At 39.1% G+C, this 17460-nt stretch overlaps 2 protein-coding genes across 2 annotated transcripts in view; both read left to right on the forward strand.

Annotated features, from left to right (window-relative positions):
* The first annotated feature begins 308 nt into the window (after positions 1-308).
* Positions 309-9520, forward strand: DNAH11 (dynein axonemal heavy chain 11). Its single transcript, XM_074574832.1, has 4 exons — positions 309-493; positions 1881-2070; positions 2807-2900; positions 9294-9520. Exons 1-4 carry the CDS (start codon positions 363-365, stop codon positions 9299-9301), a joined length of 423 nt encoding a protein of 140 aa, XP_074430933.1. The 5' UTR covers positions 309-362; the 3' UTR covers positions 9302-9520.
* Positions 9521-13290: 3770 nt separating this feature from the next.
* LOC141738323 (uncharacterized) overlaps positions 13291-17460 on the forward strand; it is a 134939-nt gene continuing 130769 nt past the window's right edge. Inside the window, 2 exon segments of the mRNA XM_074573523.1 lie at positions 13291-13430; positions 16788-17010. Coding sequence (XP_074429624.1) covers positions 13291-13430; positions 16788-17010 — 363 coding nt within the window.

A 17460-nucleotide genomic window follows, 5' to 3' on the forward strand; every position in this document is an offset into this window, starting at 1 on the left:
ACTTCGGCAATTCTGAAGCTGCTCAGTATTCATTTCCAGCTGGCTGAGAAGTAATACTCTCCCAAAACAGTACCATACAATACAATACAATTCAACTGAGATTCAACTACACATTTATGTTGGTAGAAAAAGAAAATACGAAGCCAATTTTGATTCAAATAGTCATGAGTTTGAGAAGCGTGGCTTGGGTTAGCTGCTTCATCTCCGATTTAAAGAAGTAGTTTGCAGTATGTCACCAGTAGCCAAGTTACTGTTATTACTGATTTGTAATGTTACTTCTCCCTCTTCACCTCTAGGTGTTAGTGCCTGTTCTAAGGAATAAGGAAAACCATACGTCCTGGCCAGGCTGCGTTTCCCAAGATATGAAGCATCATGTGGAAATAATGAAAAATAAAACACCAATTATGAAAGGACAGGTGCTGGGAAGAACTCATCTTCTCATTCCCACAGTTGCAGCAAAGATTGACTTACATAAAATACATGCTGAAAATAAGTAAGGAAGGGCTATTATGTGACCTACACAACACAGGAGGGGGGAGAAAAAGGACAAAAGAAAAAGCTCCTTTTGGTGGTTTTTAGTCTCAAATGTAAACTGGTAGTAAATTGCATTAATGAGAAAGTAATTAAATAGTGTTCCAAACATAGTATTTTTATTAATCCATTTTTTTAAGCATCAAAATGTATTTTAAGGTCTTTTCTATGCGATTAATGTGTGTTAAACACTGTAATTGCTCTGTCATATGAAAACATGAATTTCCAAGAACCTATGTTTTGGATTTATTAATTTCAAAGGCAAGACTTAAACTGTCTGTAGAGTCACCACAATTTGGAATCACATGAAACTATGCTTCCAGAGTACAGAATAGGGTTATTCTGTTGAATTACCTTTTCGGTGTGTTTCCAGTAGATTACACTTCTCTGTTGCCTTGAGTGTTTGATGTGAACTAAATTCTTATCATAAAACGCACGTCATATTGTTTTCAATTAGATGAGTACTAACGAGTACTAATCTCAAAAAGGAGTGCGGCACTGATCATTGGGCTGTGCATCTATTACCTATACAAACAGCAATAATATCAGCTATATCCCAGAGAACTCGCAGTTTAAGTAAACCAAAGGTTTGATTTCAGTTTAGGACTGACTGTGTACAGAGATGATTGATTGACAATCAGTCGTTGGATAAGGTAAGATTTCTAATCCTGTCGATAATAGATGATTTGGAAGGCCCTGGTGAGGGTCGGCTCCCTGCTGTATGTCGTGGCAGGGAAGCGGGGGTGCCAGGCGGAATAGCGTAAGTATGGAGCTAAAACTGAGGCAGAACAGATGAATTGGCTCAAATGAAAGGACTGAAGGTGGAAAAAATAGAGTGTGAAAGGGAGAATGTAAACTTTAATATTCCATTAATATTTTATTAAAATGCTTTGCTGTGTTTTGTTAGTTTTTCATTTTGTAAACGCTGGCAAAGTTTAATAAAAATATATTAAATTAAATCTATTTAATATTTATGTTAACTATCAGTATTCATTCAAACACCAGATTTCCATGTAACTTACTTATTAGAAAATTAAACAGTAAACTCCAGATTTTTCACATCTGGAATGATCGCAAGGAGCCATTCAAATGATCTGCTACAAATAATTTCGGAGAGGGTGTTTGGCCATGGTTTCAATTAGTAAATACATCTGGAAGTGGGATCTGTGTCTTCATAAACAGCCTTTTTAGCTCTGTCTTCAGGGTTTTTTCTTATGATTTTTCCTCTGATCAGAACTGAATTCCCAATTCCGGTATTGTTCATCAACGTAAAGAGGAGCGAGGGGAGAAGATCTGTGTACAATACAGTACTTGCTTTGAAATTCAGGGTCTCTCTTCGTATTTTGCAGACAAGATCCTAATTCCAGGGCAGTACTACATGCTATCAAATCAATGGTTATTAGGTGGTCACATCAGATTCATGACACTGTGAATAAGGATTCTGCCAAACCTCGTCTGCATGGCCTGCATCCAGACCCCCAAACTGAGCTGAACTTCTGGAAAGCAAGAAAAGACAATCCTTTATATATAAATCAGGAAGTAAGTGATTTCAGGTATTGTTGTAGACACCAAGGAAAACTTTCTTTTGGTTTGTCTTTCCCAACGCACGCTGAAAAATGAGACACCAAAATGACTTATTGTTGTTTTATTTTTTGCAAATAGCTTATAGTGGTTTCCCAAAGTAATCAGACTTCACATAAGTTGCCAAAGAAAAACAGAGTTAAACATTAGAGGACAGTGAAAGTTAGCAATGAAGGGCTATGTAGCTGTAAGGAATTCTGTTGTTCTTTTCTAAATTTCATTCCATGACATTTCTCAAACTGTGGAGAAAATGAGGTTGAGAACAAAGTTTATATTTGGGAAATTATTGCCAAATTTGGCTCTGAAACTGATACTATTGTTTAATGATAATAATCATAGCTTGTTACAAGGGAGACGGCTCTTTTTAATTGAAAAAGATATGCAAGGTTATTTACTTTCCAAATATGAAATGTTATTGGGAGCTGTGTTGAATCCTCTGCTGCTTCTGTGCTTGTTACTAGCGATGTTGTGGCAGGTGAGTGAACATTATGAAGAGTCCAGTTCATTCCCCACTGAAAGCTTTTGGGGCCTTTCCATGGATTTTACCTGGCATGGATCAGCCTTTATCTGCTAGTAAACTTGAGACATATTTGTTCATTAATTCTCTAAGTGCAATTCTAGTCTTTCTACTCTTTTGACAGGTGACCATGATCTTTAATTGCTTTTTTTCTCCTTTGTTAAATTCTACCTTCAGAGTCCTGTTGATCAAAAAATGATTAAGATCTTGGAAGCCAAAGAAAGCATCTATTATCCTACTTCTAAGGACGTTTTCAAGGAAGTAGAAGATGGTAAGGGTAGAGAGAATGAGATGTATGTTTTTTTCTGTATTTGTACGTCTGTGCTATAGAATAATCTATAATTTGTCTTGACATAACAGTGTAAGTCATGATGGTGAGATATATTAGGGCTGCAAGAGCATTCACATGTTAAATCAAGCTCCTTTGTGTGCCAACAAGCAAGAAAAGATGAAAAATCTGAGCTCGGAAAAGAAGTGTAGAATATTTTTTTCTAATGTGGTTAGAGTAGTTGTGTAGGATGGGAGCAGTCATAGGTTCTGGTTGCTGCTTCTGGGACTTTTTTTATTCTTTCATGAGCCTGGAAGCAGTTGCAGTAGGAGTCTAGGCTGGCTGCTGATTCAGGTGCCCTTCTGCGAAGTGGTAGATTCACTTTTGGGATCTGAGCTGGGAAATGATGTACTTAAGGTCTTCAGTTATTTAGCTACTCGGCCTCTCCATCCTACCCCTTTAAAATACTGTCAGAGGGTAAGAAATCCAGTCTTACAGTGTCTGTCAGTGCCTGCCAGAGTGATCTCTGAAAGGGATTTGGGGTGAATGCATTGTCTCTTGGCTGTCGTCGGCAGGCAGACAGGTCGTGGTGCTCTGGCTGGGGGGTTGTTGTAGATGCTTAGGGACAGCATCCTGCGCCTGTAGTTTTGTGAGCGTGGTTGCTTCTACCCATCCGGTACGTCCACAACACATGAACTAACTCTTCCTGATGGTCTTGGTTCTTGACAATCAGATGGTCCCACAGAGGGCCCAGCCCTGGGTGGGCAGGTCCCTTCAGGGTGAGGTGGCTGCGAAGTCTTTGTAGATCACAAAACTGAGCCTAGGGGTCTGCAGGCCACCAGGAGTCTGCCTGGGGAACCCGCGGCTGGTTGGGTTTGCTCCTGAAGTAAAGAGGTTTTGCGCATTTCTAAACACACGAGGAACCAGTTATTTTCATCCCTTTGGGGCATAAAACAATTACTTCATTCAAGTGAAATCAGAGACCATGGAAATTAATTTGGCACATGTTACAAAGGAGGTTAAAGTAGGTTCAGTTTTACTCCTCTGAGAAAGATTTATCTTTAATTTTCATAGCAACATTTTGTGTTATGACAATAAATCATCTGTTTATACACGAAAGTATGCGTTTAGTAGTACTTGCTCTTTTTTGTCTAGGCCTCTTTTAACTTCATCTGATAAAAGTAAAATGGAGTTACATTTGTATGTTCTATGGGACAATTCGTTTCCATTTGTGTTTTAATCCTAGAAGTGGCTCAACCAGGATAAAGCCTTGATGGAATTACCTGTTGTTCCTCCATCTTTTTCATGTTAATTATTTAAGATGGCACACATTTGAACTTCTCATTCTGCCAAACTGGAAGAGAGAAGGTCAAATGAGGCAAAAAACATCTCAAACATAAGGTTTGTTACTGTTTGTTGTAGAGGCATACCGTTAATTAGTTTTGATTCATTTGATCTAGGAAATTTTCATTAACATGTTGGAATTTCAAAAGCTGGAAAGGATGGAGTTTGGTGGAATCAAGGGGAAAATTTCAAGTGAGCAGGTCTGCAGAATGAATTAAGAGTTTCTGGAAAGCTGGGAAGTTCTCAGAAAGAGAACATACAATCCTTCGGATTACAGGAACATGGTAGTACTGCACCTTGCACACAGGCATTTGTGCTGTTGTTTCCTTACTTATTTTTAAGTGTCTGCGAACTTGGAGGTTGTGAAACTGGGAATTTTATAGTGCTGAATGGAACTAGGCATGAGATGGGCTTCCCACACAACTGCACAGATGGGTTCAGTGTCTACCACTTCTTCTTAAACCAGAAATTCCTTTTTTTAAGACTTCTGGATGCTTTCTCCTAATCAGATGACTGAATTACTTAGAAGTGCCACATGTGGAGAAGCATTCAAATGGCTCTCACCAAAGACATTTGAGTGAATATAATAAATTTAGGTGAATAAAATAAATTTGGGTAAAGTGAAACAAAATCCCCCAACAACACTGCCCAAAATTACAAAAGAAGAAAAAGGTTAATTAATTATTGACATACAATCTACAGGATTGACAGTTGGTTCTGTAGGCTTTTTTCCTGTGTTAGGATGTAATTTATATCCAGTTCTGGTGTAAATAAGGAATCAGTTGATTCTACTTGAAAAATAGAGAAGGTTTTTTAAATATTGGTATATAGCAATGTCTTGTGATCATGGCTAAAATAATTCCTAAAACTGTATTCACTAGCGGCAATGGTATGTATATCTGATAAGATATAAGATAAAGATAAGATGAAAGAATGTTTATCTGTTCTTTCCAGAGACTTTTTTGGTTATTTTCAAGATTTTGGTGTTAATTCATAGCTGTAAGTATTTGTAAGTTTGGAAAATGGCGTTTTCTGAAGGATATAATCCACTTTTAAGATAAATTCAAATAAAGAACTACCCGATTGTGTTATGCAGTTTGCATTGCTGCCCACTGGCTGTAACACCTGGCTGCCTTCAGAGCGGTCCCTGGTCTCAGAGCACAGGATGCTCTGGGGGTTTGCGGTGGGTAGCCACGTGTGGGGAGGAGGAGGAGGATGATGATGAGGACGGAGCCGGTGAGTGAGTGCCCCAACCACGGGGCTGCTCCTTGCTCCTCCGCTTGGCATGGAGCCACATTCCCTCACTTCTCCTTCCTCTTGACCCTGATGCTTTGTGGAGCTGGGGCAGCATCTTTGAGAACGGGGAGGTACTGATTAAATTCCTCCTGGGATGAGGAGGCTGGTGAACCCAGATGGTGTGTGGAACACACGTGTGTGCCCCGGCCGGGGGTGCTGGGGCAGCAGCAGGGGGATGAAGAAGCCCCAGATGCAGATTTAAAGGGTGCTCTGTTAATGGCTGTTCTCTTTGCCATCCTCGTCCAAAAAGTTGTCATCACAAGTGGCGTTCAATCACCCCAAATAATCTACGTTGAAAACATACTTTTTCTAACCTGTTTGCTGGCTGAACTGCATTTAAATGAAATTCTTCTTCTCTATTGGGTGACCAATTTGTTGTAGTTTTTTGAGTTTTTTGTTTTGGTTTGGTTTGGTTTGGTTTTTTACACTTACACCCACCCATTCCCCCTGCCCCACAAAAATCCTCTGGCCAGCTGATTTCCCTAGCTGTGTCCCTGCCGTTTCCCTGTTCTCCTGACACCTGTGTACCCCCAAGCTGTACTGGGTTTGCAGAGATGCCGGTGATGAGGAGGGGGGATCAGCCTCCTGGTGGGTGTAAGCTTTGCTGGCCTTCAGGAGCCCCGACCTGCTGCGTGGTATTTTTGGCAGCGCCGTAAGGAAAGCGATCACTGCATGTGCAAAGAACAAATTTTTTGGGTAAGCTTATTTTAACAGGCAAACTTTCTGAAACAGACTCAGCTCTTAAAGTTGTTATTATTAAAATAATATATATTAATAATAATGTAATTATTAGCAGAATATATACATTTACTGGTCTGTTAGATGTGGTAGGAAATATATTATGTGTCTATGCACACTGATTTTTCTTGCAAATATGTGGCTTAATCTAGGTAATTAAAAACCCAGAGAAATGATTGTAAACCGGATTTGAACTAAATCATAGAATCATAGAATTGTTAGAGTTGGAAGGGACCTTAAAGATCATCTAGTTCCAACCCCCTGCCCTGGGCAGGGACACCTCCCACTAGACCAGGCTGCTCAAAGCCCCATCCAGCCTGGCCTTGAACACTTCCAGGAATGGGGCATCCACAGCTTCTCTGGGCAACCTGTTCCAGTGTCTCACCACGCTCATGGTGAAGAACTTCTTCCTAACGTCCAATCTGAATTGACCCATCTCTAGGTTTAATCCATTCCCTCTAGTCCTACCATTACCTGACATCCTAAAAAGTCCCTCCCCAGCTTTCTTGTAGACCCCCTTAAGATACTGGTAGGCCACTATAAGGTCTCCTCGGAGCCTTCTTTTCTCCAGACTGAACAACCCCAACTCTCTCAGTCTGTCCTCATAGGAGAGGTGCTCCAGCCCTCTAAATGAATGACACAAGTTTAATTCATGCAGAAACCTTGCAAAGTTATTAATGTCTTTGGAGTAAAATCCTGGTATACTGCTTTAAAATCCATAGCAAAGCTTCCTGTGTCTTAAGGTCAGGACTAGCTATACTGTACTTCTGAATCTCATAGTTCCTGATAAAATCCCTTACAATTTGCACTAAATTCCTGCTAATCCCTGAACAAAGCTATAAAGCTGCCTCAGAAAGGAGAAGTGAGTGGCATCAGAGACCTGCTGGTTGTTTTGGGTTTTTTTTTTTTGCTTTCTGAGGCAGCAGGATGCTCTGAAGCATCCTCGTCTGGGGGAGATGTGGTTTCAAGACACCCGTTCTCAGGTCTGTATGTAGTTTTCTGGGTTTTGCCTTTATCTCTGTGGAGGCTTCCCTGCATATACATGTATATATTCCCTGTATATAAATGTAAATGTCGGTGAGACGCTTGAATAGCAATTTTAAGCTGCTAGGTAAAGTACAGCAATTATCATATGTGGCCAGAGATAGATTGTAAAGATGGTTTGAGCTGGTGCACTTCTGAGGCAGTGAGTCCTTCCTTAGTGACTTGACTGACTTAGGACAAAAGCAGCCTTTATAGCACGCTTCTGGACAATCGTTTTGCATTGTAAGTGTGTTGACTTTCCAGCTTATTGCCAAGTAAAGTAGAGTTGATGAGTATCAGTTTTCAGGTTTGAGGCACTCTTACTCATGCATGCAGGCTTAGTGTTGACAGAAGTACAAGTGGAATACCAAGCACCAATTACTGTCATCGCTAAAATATTTTTTTTCCGGGTTCTTCAGAAACTATTTGCCTTTGGGTCTGACAGTACTAATCAGGAGCTTTATCAAACAATAGCTGTCATCTTACAGCTAATTTGTTTCTCAGAAGCTTCAAGGTTCATGTTGTTCAGTGTATGATACATGGATAGTGTCCACATATTTCCAAGAACAAGTTTTACGTGCTGCTGAATAGCCAATGTGCAGTACGGGACGGGTTAATATATGGATGTAATTGCCCCAGATCCAGAACAGAGCAATGGTCAGGTTTGTGATGTGACTGGGCGTCTGACCCCGGAGAGGACCAAGGGATGCTTAGCTTTCAGGGCACAGATACGGGCTTCTCAGGCTGATTGTCTTAAGTAGATTTTTGATGTGTAAAATATAGATATTTCAAAAACATATCACACCCAGTCACAGAACTGAATCTGAATTTCTTCATTGGCTATGAAGAAGTGCATGTAGTTCATCAACCATGTGTTTTGGGTATATATGTGTGGTTTTGTGCAGTGTGTTTAAAAATCAACCAAACAAAAAACACATTAGCTCTGGAGCAGGGGGTTAGAAAGGAAGATTCTTAAATAAACAAGTTAATCTGATATGCCTTTCCAAAGAGGCTGGCTTTAATTTAACTATCCAGCTTGGCTACTGGTACTTCTGTTTTCTTTTTTCTGAGTGGCTTGCAGCAGAAAAGAGATTTAACCAAGTTGTGAAGAAGAATATTTTCTCAGAGATGATCAGTGTTTTACATATTTAACAAAGGAACAACTGGAGCTTTACTTGTGCATGTTACTGTTTGTGTTGCTAACAGGGCAAAGCAGAAGGTGCTGGAGCTCTCCCTTTAAAGCCAGAATGAACTTGCATTAATGTGCACCTGTATTTTTGGCTCTGGTATATTTTTTCCAAAAGTCCTCCTCCGTGAACATGGTTAATTACCTTGAATATTAAGAAAGTACCGGTACACTGTAGAAAATGACTGTTGTTCTGTTGCCTAACACATATGGTAGATGTGTATTCTTAAGATAACCTAATTAAATGTAACAACGAGTTAGAGGCAAAATCTTCTTAGTGACTTGATATCAAGTATTTGAGTAGCTGAAGTCTGACGCTCATAATATCCTACTTAATATGCAGAAATAATTTGGCCTTATAAAAACTTGAGAAGTTCTTTGTTTAATGGGAGAGTTAACAGGATAAAACAGCATAAAAGTAAGGAGTGATGTTACCTGGCGTAGATGGCCATCCCTCTTCTCAAGCTTCCTAAACAAAAGTATCAGTAGTACATACATACATTGATCTTGCACTGGTACACATACGTATAGATCTTATGCTGTTATTTAAAAATAATGCGTATTGCTAAGCAAGTGCTTCAGTTGTTAACTCAGTTTCTGTAAAAAAAACACACCAAAAGCATCACTGCTAGATAGCTTTTATCATTGCTCATTGGTTAAAATAGTACTGAAAAACCTGAAATACAAAAATGTCAGAAGTTTGTTCAGTGACAGAGGCGAGCTGTTTAGCACAACCGCATGCTGCCCATTAGTTTTTCTTCCCATTGAAAAGACATGCATTTTATATTTATTTTTTTTTAACGTTACAGGAGTATGAAGACGATTATACTGAATTTAAAGCCAAAACTCTGGATCTTGACAGACGTCTTGTCTCTGTTCTTTGCGAAGGATTTCATGACTGTTGGGGTTTAGAATCCATGTTCAAGGTCAGTATCCACACACACAAAACTGTTCTTCATTTATTATCAGAAAAAGTTTTGCGCATGGCTTAAATTATACTTTGTATCTAGTTAGGCTATTTGTGAATTGAATGCCTTGGAATACTGACTAATATGTATTTCAGCTGCAGAATCAAACTGAGTTCTTTGATTCTGTTCTCATTTTAATGATGTTCTGAATACAGTTTTTTTTCCCCGAAGTTAACCTCTAGCTAAGGCCAGATCTGAAGTGTAATTCAAGGAAACAGAGAGGTTCCCCGCTCACTAACATTCTGCACCTGACTGTACTAGGGATGGAGGATCTCATGGATGGCAGATGCGTCCAGGCTCTCCATCCAGTGTAGCATATCATTAGCCTGGGTAGTTGGAGTGTGTCTCTGCAGTGGTAGGCATTGTTCTTAAGCAGGAACAATTAGAATGTAAGACAGGGAACAACTGATCAAAACCAGTTCTTCAAAATAGGATTTCGGAGTTGTAGAACCTGAGTAAGTGATGTCATGTTATTAAGAAAGAGGTCAGTATGTAAGATGTTCAAACACGTTATTGTCCTGAAAGGCAAAAGGAGAAATCTCACATGTTAATCACCCTTGATAAGGCCTCCAGTGGAGTGTTGTGCCCAGGTGTTAAGTGTTACACTTCAGGAAAGATCATCTGTTGATGATTATTGAGGCTGAAGAAGAAAAGACAGAGAACAGACATAAATCTTCAAATACATTAAAGACTTCTGCATACAGGAAGGAAATCGCCTGTTCTCTACATCCAGAACGTAATGGACTTAATTTAAAGTGCAGAAGGTTCAAGTCTGATGACTGGGAAAACCACTTTATGGCAAGTGTAATGAATGGCTAGAATAGATTGCTAGGGGAGGTGACAGGCTCTTCATTAGTGAAAAATCACAGAACCACAGAACGGTAGGGTTGGGAAGGGACCTCTGGAGATCATCTAGTCCAACCCCCCTGCCAGAGCAGGGTCACCTAGAGCAGGTTGCACAGGAACGTGTCCAGGCGGGTTTTGAATGTCTCCAGAGTTGGAAACTCCACCATCTCTCTTTCAGAGAGGTCTAGAAAACTGTCTCTCGGAAATGGCATAGGTATAGGAGACCTCATCTTGGGGCAGGAACACAGGCTAATTAATCTCGAAGTCCCTTTTAGGGAAACATTTCTGTGACATTGTATACATCACACTCAAACTCTGTCAAAGTACTGCAAATTAGTTGTGGCAAGTATAAGGCAGTAATAATTCATACCTAACTACACATTTGGAGTAAATGAATTTTCCTTAGACTGACACTTTTGGCATTAATAGCAGTTAAATGAGTATCTTGCATTTGATTCTGGGGTTTACGCTGTTTCTTTCCAACCTTATTTTCTTACTGAATTCAGATAATACATACAGCGTTAGATCTACTCTTTCATAAGGCAGATAAATTGTCTTAACTTTAAACATAGCAAGGAAAATGGGAGGCATCCTCAGAGGAGTCTTCTGCTGGCCTCTTGTTTGGTAATTCTTTTACAGCAGTAGGCTGCTCTTCCCCCCTTCCCCCCCCTCAGAAAACATTAACAGTTTGAGGAACTGGATAACTGTGGACATATATGTGATGAACACATTAAAAAGGTATGTCACGATGCAAAAATAAAAGATTATTTTCTTGGTAGTTCATAATGGCTTAATTTCTGTTCCAATAAACAGGTGAAAGAAGGGAATGAAATAATTAACAAAAATACGCCGCTTGCTTCAGGAAGCCTTAAATTGTCTAAAGAACCAAAGGAACGAATACAGACATTTTGGTTCTGCTTCTCATCTCTGCCTCACCTGTAAGTGTTCGTAGTCGCTGATTTAAAGGAAAGTTAACAGCCTTTAAATAAGGCATTGCTAATCACTGAACAAGTGTGATCTGCATAAAATGGTCTCTTGCTCAAGCAAATTTAACATCCATGTTGTGCGTGTGCACAGTTCAAATTTTATGGCACGTTCTGGAAACTTTGCGTTTCTGCATTGAAATGCACTCGGTAGTGCTCTCAGAATTGCCTTTTTAATAACTGTAAGAGATTTGCTGGATGGTTGTTTGGATGAGTCAATAGCTAGCAGGAATTTCTCTGCTTCAGGACTAGCACTAACACATCCCACATAAACAGTATTATTGTTCTGTGGTGACAACGACTTCCAAAGGTACTTGGGGGGGACCTAGACATCCAAGTTATTTGAAAATTGTGACCCATCTCTCCCTCTTTTCTCGATCCTTCAGCAAACAAGCTTTCAGGTGGCAGCAGAAAGGTTGGAAAGCTCCTGTAGGAGCATTAGACGCACCTGAATTAAATTACTGAATAATAACAATTCCAACGGTTGATGACTGACATAGCTAGTAACATGCAAGTAACATACAAGTAACATGCATATCCTCCTTTTTTCCCCCCAGAGTTTTAATTGTTCCCAGTGTTCTCACTTCTGTCTTTATGCATCTTTTCCACTCTAGTTCAATTTGGTAAAGCTATGGATAGCTTAAAAATGGGCAGCGTACAGAGAACTTAATTTAAAAATGAAAAATGTGTGAAACTAAATCTTTTTACCAGCATTTGTTTGTGAATTGCTATCATTAAAAGAAGAAAGCTGATTAGGTGTAGTTTTTTCCATGTAGAGTCTTATGAAGTCCAGAAGCTGCTTTTATTTCTCAAAAATATGTGGAGATGTTGAAATTCCCTGACCAATATGAAGATCAGACCTACTGTGAGTGGAAAGTTCAGGTGGATGAAATTTGTCAGTTTAATTTAGACCAACCTCTAATTAAGCGTAGTCCCAAAAATGGCTTTCTGAGTGTGAATTTTGATCCTAATGTATCTATTTGTAATTGTAATTAAATCTGTATCTGATGTTTCTCTTTGACTTCACATTCATAAGATTACAGTAATATTCTAGGGTATGAGTAAATCTTAAAATCTTAAATCTTATTTATTTTTGTTGTCTTTCGTTTCCAGTGGGGAAATCTAGTTGTCCTATATCTGCTTACGGGAGAGTTCTTACTTTAAACAGTGAAGAACGTTAGTACAGTTGTACATGGTTTCCCCAGAGACACATGGAGGAATGTAATAATAAGTTAGCTCTTACCCTGTAAAATACAGTGGTTCTTTAAGTTATCAAACTTCAAAAAGCCCTTAAATCCTTACCCTTAAATTGATGAATACTAATTAAAAGATGTCTCCTGTATACTTTCTTATACTCCAGTCATCAAAAGGTATTCTAATGCCTTTGATTCTGAGATTAAATGCAAAGTAAACAAAAAGTCATTGTGTTGAGGCTTCTGAAAGGATAAATAGAGAAAACTGTTTCTTTCCTTCTTCTAGCTAGTAGCTTTATTGAGAGATGTGAAATGATGTCAAACCAGCCCAGCATTACAGATCCTGCTTTAGCTATACATGAGAAAAGGAACGGTTTTGCAAAGGTTCATAATGGGGGGATACGTTAGCAAACTGTTTTGTTTTTCCTTTTTTCTTCTACTCATCCTTTGCAACTTGTGCAACGCGTGTGAGCATGTGCATGGCTCTAGCTGTCCTGCTGTTGAAAGGAGCTATGACATCTTTATCTAACAGAATCCCACTCACAACTTATGCTTCAGCTGGCAACGCTGGCCTCAGCTGAGTGTTAGATACTTGAGGACACTGCCACTCTGGATCTTCCAGACTGTGGATCCAGTTGCCCTCCCGTGGCTTGCCTTCTGCCCGGCAGCCTGGTCTGTTTTGAGACATTCAAGGTTTGCATGGTTTCCCTTTCATAGTCTATAGACCTTCTTCAAATAGCTGTTCCGCCCAGCAAAGTGCATAATACCACGTGTGGGGCATTAGAGCGATTTCACCTCACCTGTGGTGTCTTTCCCATGAACAGTGTATGGGAAACCTTCGATTCGTCACTCAGCTGTACAGCAAATGCAGACCACTCTGGAGGTAGAGTATCCTCTGGAAAAGAGCTGAGAACTGTTGATGGCCCGTTACAAGAAGCAGAAGAGATACACACATGGTAGGCGACAACCTGCTGGGACTGCATCAAACAAGTGAAAATGTCAGTGTGTGATATGGAGCTGAGAGTTCGGCAATCAAAGGACAATGTTAGATCAATCCAGGGAATTGTGAGCGCTTGGATGGAACACGCCCTCTTTTTAGGAAAGGTAAAAAAGAAGCTCTATTATACCTCCATGGCAAAAGGGAAAGACTTGCTGCTAGAAAATGCTGCAAGAAGATAGCTACCAGATCTGTCATCTTGTTGAGGTGGTGGCCAAGTGAGCTGTATTTGCGTGTGGTGATATGGGTGTTAAATTAATATGGGTGAATATTAATACTTGGTCACCTCTATGTTTTTGTTCAATTATTTGTGTAATTGCACAAACTGCATAAAATTTTAAGGCTGACATTTGAAGACAAATAGGGAGAAGAGAGAACAATTTTGGCAACATTTGAAAAGAACATTAGGGCTTTTAAAAGTTGGTAGATTGGGACTGACTAGCAGGCTGCAGTCATGATAGTGCTGCTGTCTCATTTTTGTTACCCTGAGCTATGTAGTTCCTGTGATCCCCATGGGTAAAGTAATTTCTGCAGCTGGAGAAATTGTCCTGAAGCACTTTTTTGCACTAGATATATTGTGAAATAATTCTGATTTTAAATGTGAATATTGCTTCCTTTATATGTGTAATTAAAAATGAAGAAGAGGTAATTTAATTAACCAGTTTACTTATGAATGCTAAATCAAATTATAATATCCTTTAATATGAACTGCTGCTTTACATGACTACAAGAGACTGAGTCGAAGGAATTTGAACAAGATGTGAATGCGGAAGCAGGGGGTTTTGTCTCTTTGCCCCATTTTTGCTATTTTTTTGAGGGACCTGCCTCTGTGCCTACTGCAACAAATCTTTGTGTCTGTTGTCAACATTAACCTTAGCGTTACCATCTGCAAAGTACCTTCGAGTTCAGTTTCAGACCTAATTTTATTTGTATTATTGTCTTTATTTATACTATATTTATTTATACTGATATTTACTTAAAAGGTCCAAATAAGGTTTCTTTTTAATGTTTAGTTAACTATAACAAGCGTTGATACTGCAATGCAGAACAAACATGCAGAAGTAGTCTTACAAAATGTGGATATTCCATCAAAGTTACTGATTTGTCTGATAGTTTTCTGCCAGCCTGTAGTCTTTTCATCGCTGAGATGCCTTCATCCTTGCACTGGCTTTTGCTAATGTAAATGTGATTCCAAGGAGGTTCATGAGTCTCCTGTACTGACCGAAGTACGATCCAGGAGCACACTTAGTACGAGAAATATTAGAGTGTTGTTTTGCAATATACACCAATTATATAAAATTATACTGAAACAAGGATGTGTATTGAGTAAAGGTATACATTATTAACACAACCATTTATTAAAATACTTTTCAGATGTCTTTTCTTTGTGTGCTTATTTAGGGAAATGAAAAGCTCTTCAAAGCACATTCCTCCTCAGCCTCTCAGAAGATTCATATAGAGTATGTCGATGACATTGTCGTTGATGGTTTATACAACACCATAATGTATTCTTTAGACTTTTTCAGAACACAGAAGGAACTTTGAAGCCAGCTCTACTTTTCAAGCACAAATGATCCTTAATGGCACAGAGATACAACTTAAAGCTTCTCTAGATAAAGAGGCTGGTGATGGTTTTTATGACCTAGTAGATGAACTCCTGGGTGATGTTTTCCAGACGTCTGCCCAGGTGGAAAGCGTAGCAGCACACCTGGGATCAGAAGATTACCAGGTACAGCTTCTCCTCTTGTGTTTGGGAATAATGAATCCAATTAACTGTAAGCTGCAAGAAGCTCATTTTTAGTTGCAAACTCATTTAATAGCATCAGTCTTCAAATCCTGAGCCTCATCTGTTCTCGCAGTTGTGCAGTTTGTAGAGGTGTAGTCCCATTCATTTCTGAAAGCTAACTCATGCTTTCACCCACTTCTGCATCCATGAGCAACAGAATGAAGTTGTCCATTTTATGCAAAGCTAATTTAGATTGGCTGAATATTTATCTCGTGGTTCCCCTGCTGTGAGATTCCACCTTGGGTGCCATGTTGAAGTCTGTAAATCTGCACATAATGGTAACTGCACCTGTTAGACGAGTAAAGGAGTATCCACCAAACTGGTCACCCGAATTATGGATGGTCCCTGAAAAGTTCAGCATTGAATAACTTGCAAAGGGTATGTATTCAGTTTGGTTTTATATGTTTTAAATGTAAACCCAAAATAGTAACAGCTGAGTGGATTGTAATTTTTCTTGTTAATAGATCTCTGGGGAAAAGGGGTGGAATTCCAGTCTTTCATCTGCATGTAAATTTAACCAATTGGTATTACTGTCTCGCTTACTGAAATAACAAAACTTTTCTTTTGATGTTAAGAATGATATGGCCATGTTTGATCTGTCTGAAATCAGGCAGGAGATTATGGAGAGAGTAGCAAATGTTACCAACACCTCCTGGAGTACAGGAGATCTCTTGCTAGCTCTGTGTCTCACTGGCTGGAGAACTGGTCTGAATTTATGAAGCAATTCCGTCTCCATGCTTATGGTTTAGCATCCACAAAGATGCCTCTTACTGACAAAGTCTCTCAACGGCCTCCCACTATTAAACTGTTTAAAAAGCAGGCAAGAAAGCCACTTATTTTAGTAACTGGCTATTTAGTCGGGGTGTGGGGTGTGGAAATGGAGGAGCACATGCATTGATTTCTCTCACTTCTGCTCTAGATTGACATTTAAGAAAATACGTTTGGATAAGCAACTTTGAAGACTCGAAAACTTTTGAAAGGTAGTTTAAAGTGGATACAAAGTGAGCTTGCTAAATATTAGTGAGAAATAGAGCTGGATGTTTAAGGAGTATCTCCTGAGATATGTCATTGTTAGGTAAAATGGAATGTGTGTGTGCGTGTTTACATGCATTAAAAGAATGACTATAAATTTAAGATCTTTTTACAAGTAATATTTCAATGAGCTGAGTTTGCAGCTTTTTTATTTTTATTTTCTTAGTGTTTGGGGTTTTGTTTCTTTGTTTGTTTTTAGTGGGTGGTTGGTTGGTTTGGATTTTGGTTTGTTGTTTTGGTGTTTCTTTTCCAGATATTGTACTTGCGTATCCTATTGGGTTAATTCTCAATAGTAGCACTTGCCATCTCTGGAAGTCAGGCCCAAAATGTCTTAAAATTATATAATAAAACTTTATTATTTTTATTTTATAAATAACTACTTATTTTTTAAAACAGCATAAGTGCCGCTAGTAGTACCAGTAGGACTTACTACATGTTTATTCATGATAGTGAGGAATGTTTGCTCTATTTGTAATTACATCTTTCTCTCTTTGGTAGCCTGACTGATTTAGAAGAATTTATACAAGCGACAGATGCTGGACTTCAAAGAGAGGTGACCAAGGGAGACCACTGTGTGCTGGTAGAAATCATGGGCCATCTCTTGTCTGTGCAAGAGAGGCAGACAACTGCTGATGAACGCTTTGAACCTTGGAAAGAGACGGTTGCGCTGTTAGAAAGCTACGGACGGAAGATGCCAGGCGAAGTTTATGCCTGGTTAAAGGTACTGTATCAAAAGTAATATTTCATGTTTACATATGCGTATATAGTTCTAAGTAGTATTTGATCTCAGTGATTTCAAGTAATTCCATTCTCCTCTTTTCTCTCCTTTTCAACTGCCAGCCATAACACGAGTAGCTTTTTGTATGTTCTGTAGAAGACTTGTTTTATGTGAATAATGGAAAAAAATCAGTTAAAAAAGAAATCTGTTATATTTTGTTCTGATGAATTCTGTAGTTATTTTTTCCCTTTTTTCTTTCCTTTTTTTTTTCCTTTTTTTTTTTTTTCTATTGACCAAGTCATCTTCACATTCCTAAGACTCCTCCCAGGAGCTGAGCCATATAGAAACTCTAGTGAGTGTATTTCCTGCATTGGTTTTCCTTCCTTAACACAGCAGTAGTTTGGAGCTCTGTTCAAATACAGATACAAAAGCTGGGATGTGGTGCCTGTCAGG

This window comes from Larus michahellis, chromosome 2, assembly GCF_964199755.1.
Source record: "Larus michahellis chromosome 2, bLarMic1.1, whole genome shotgun sequence".
NCBI lineage: Eukaryota > Metazoa > Chordata > Aves > Charadriiformes > Laridae > Larus > Larus michahellis.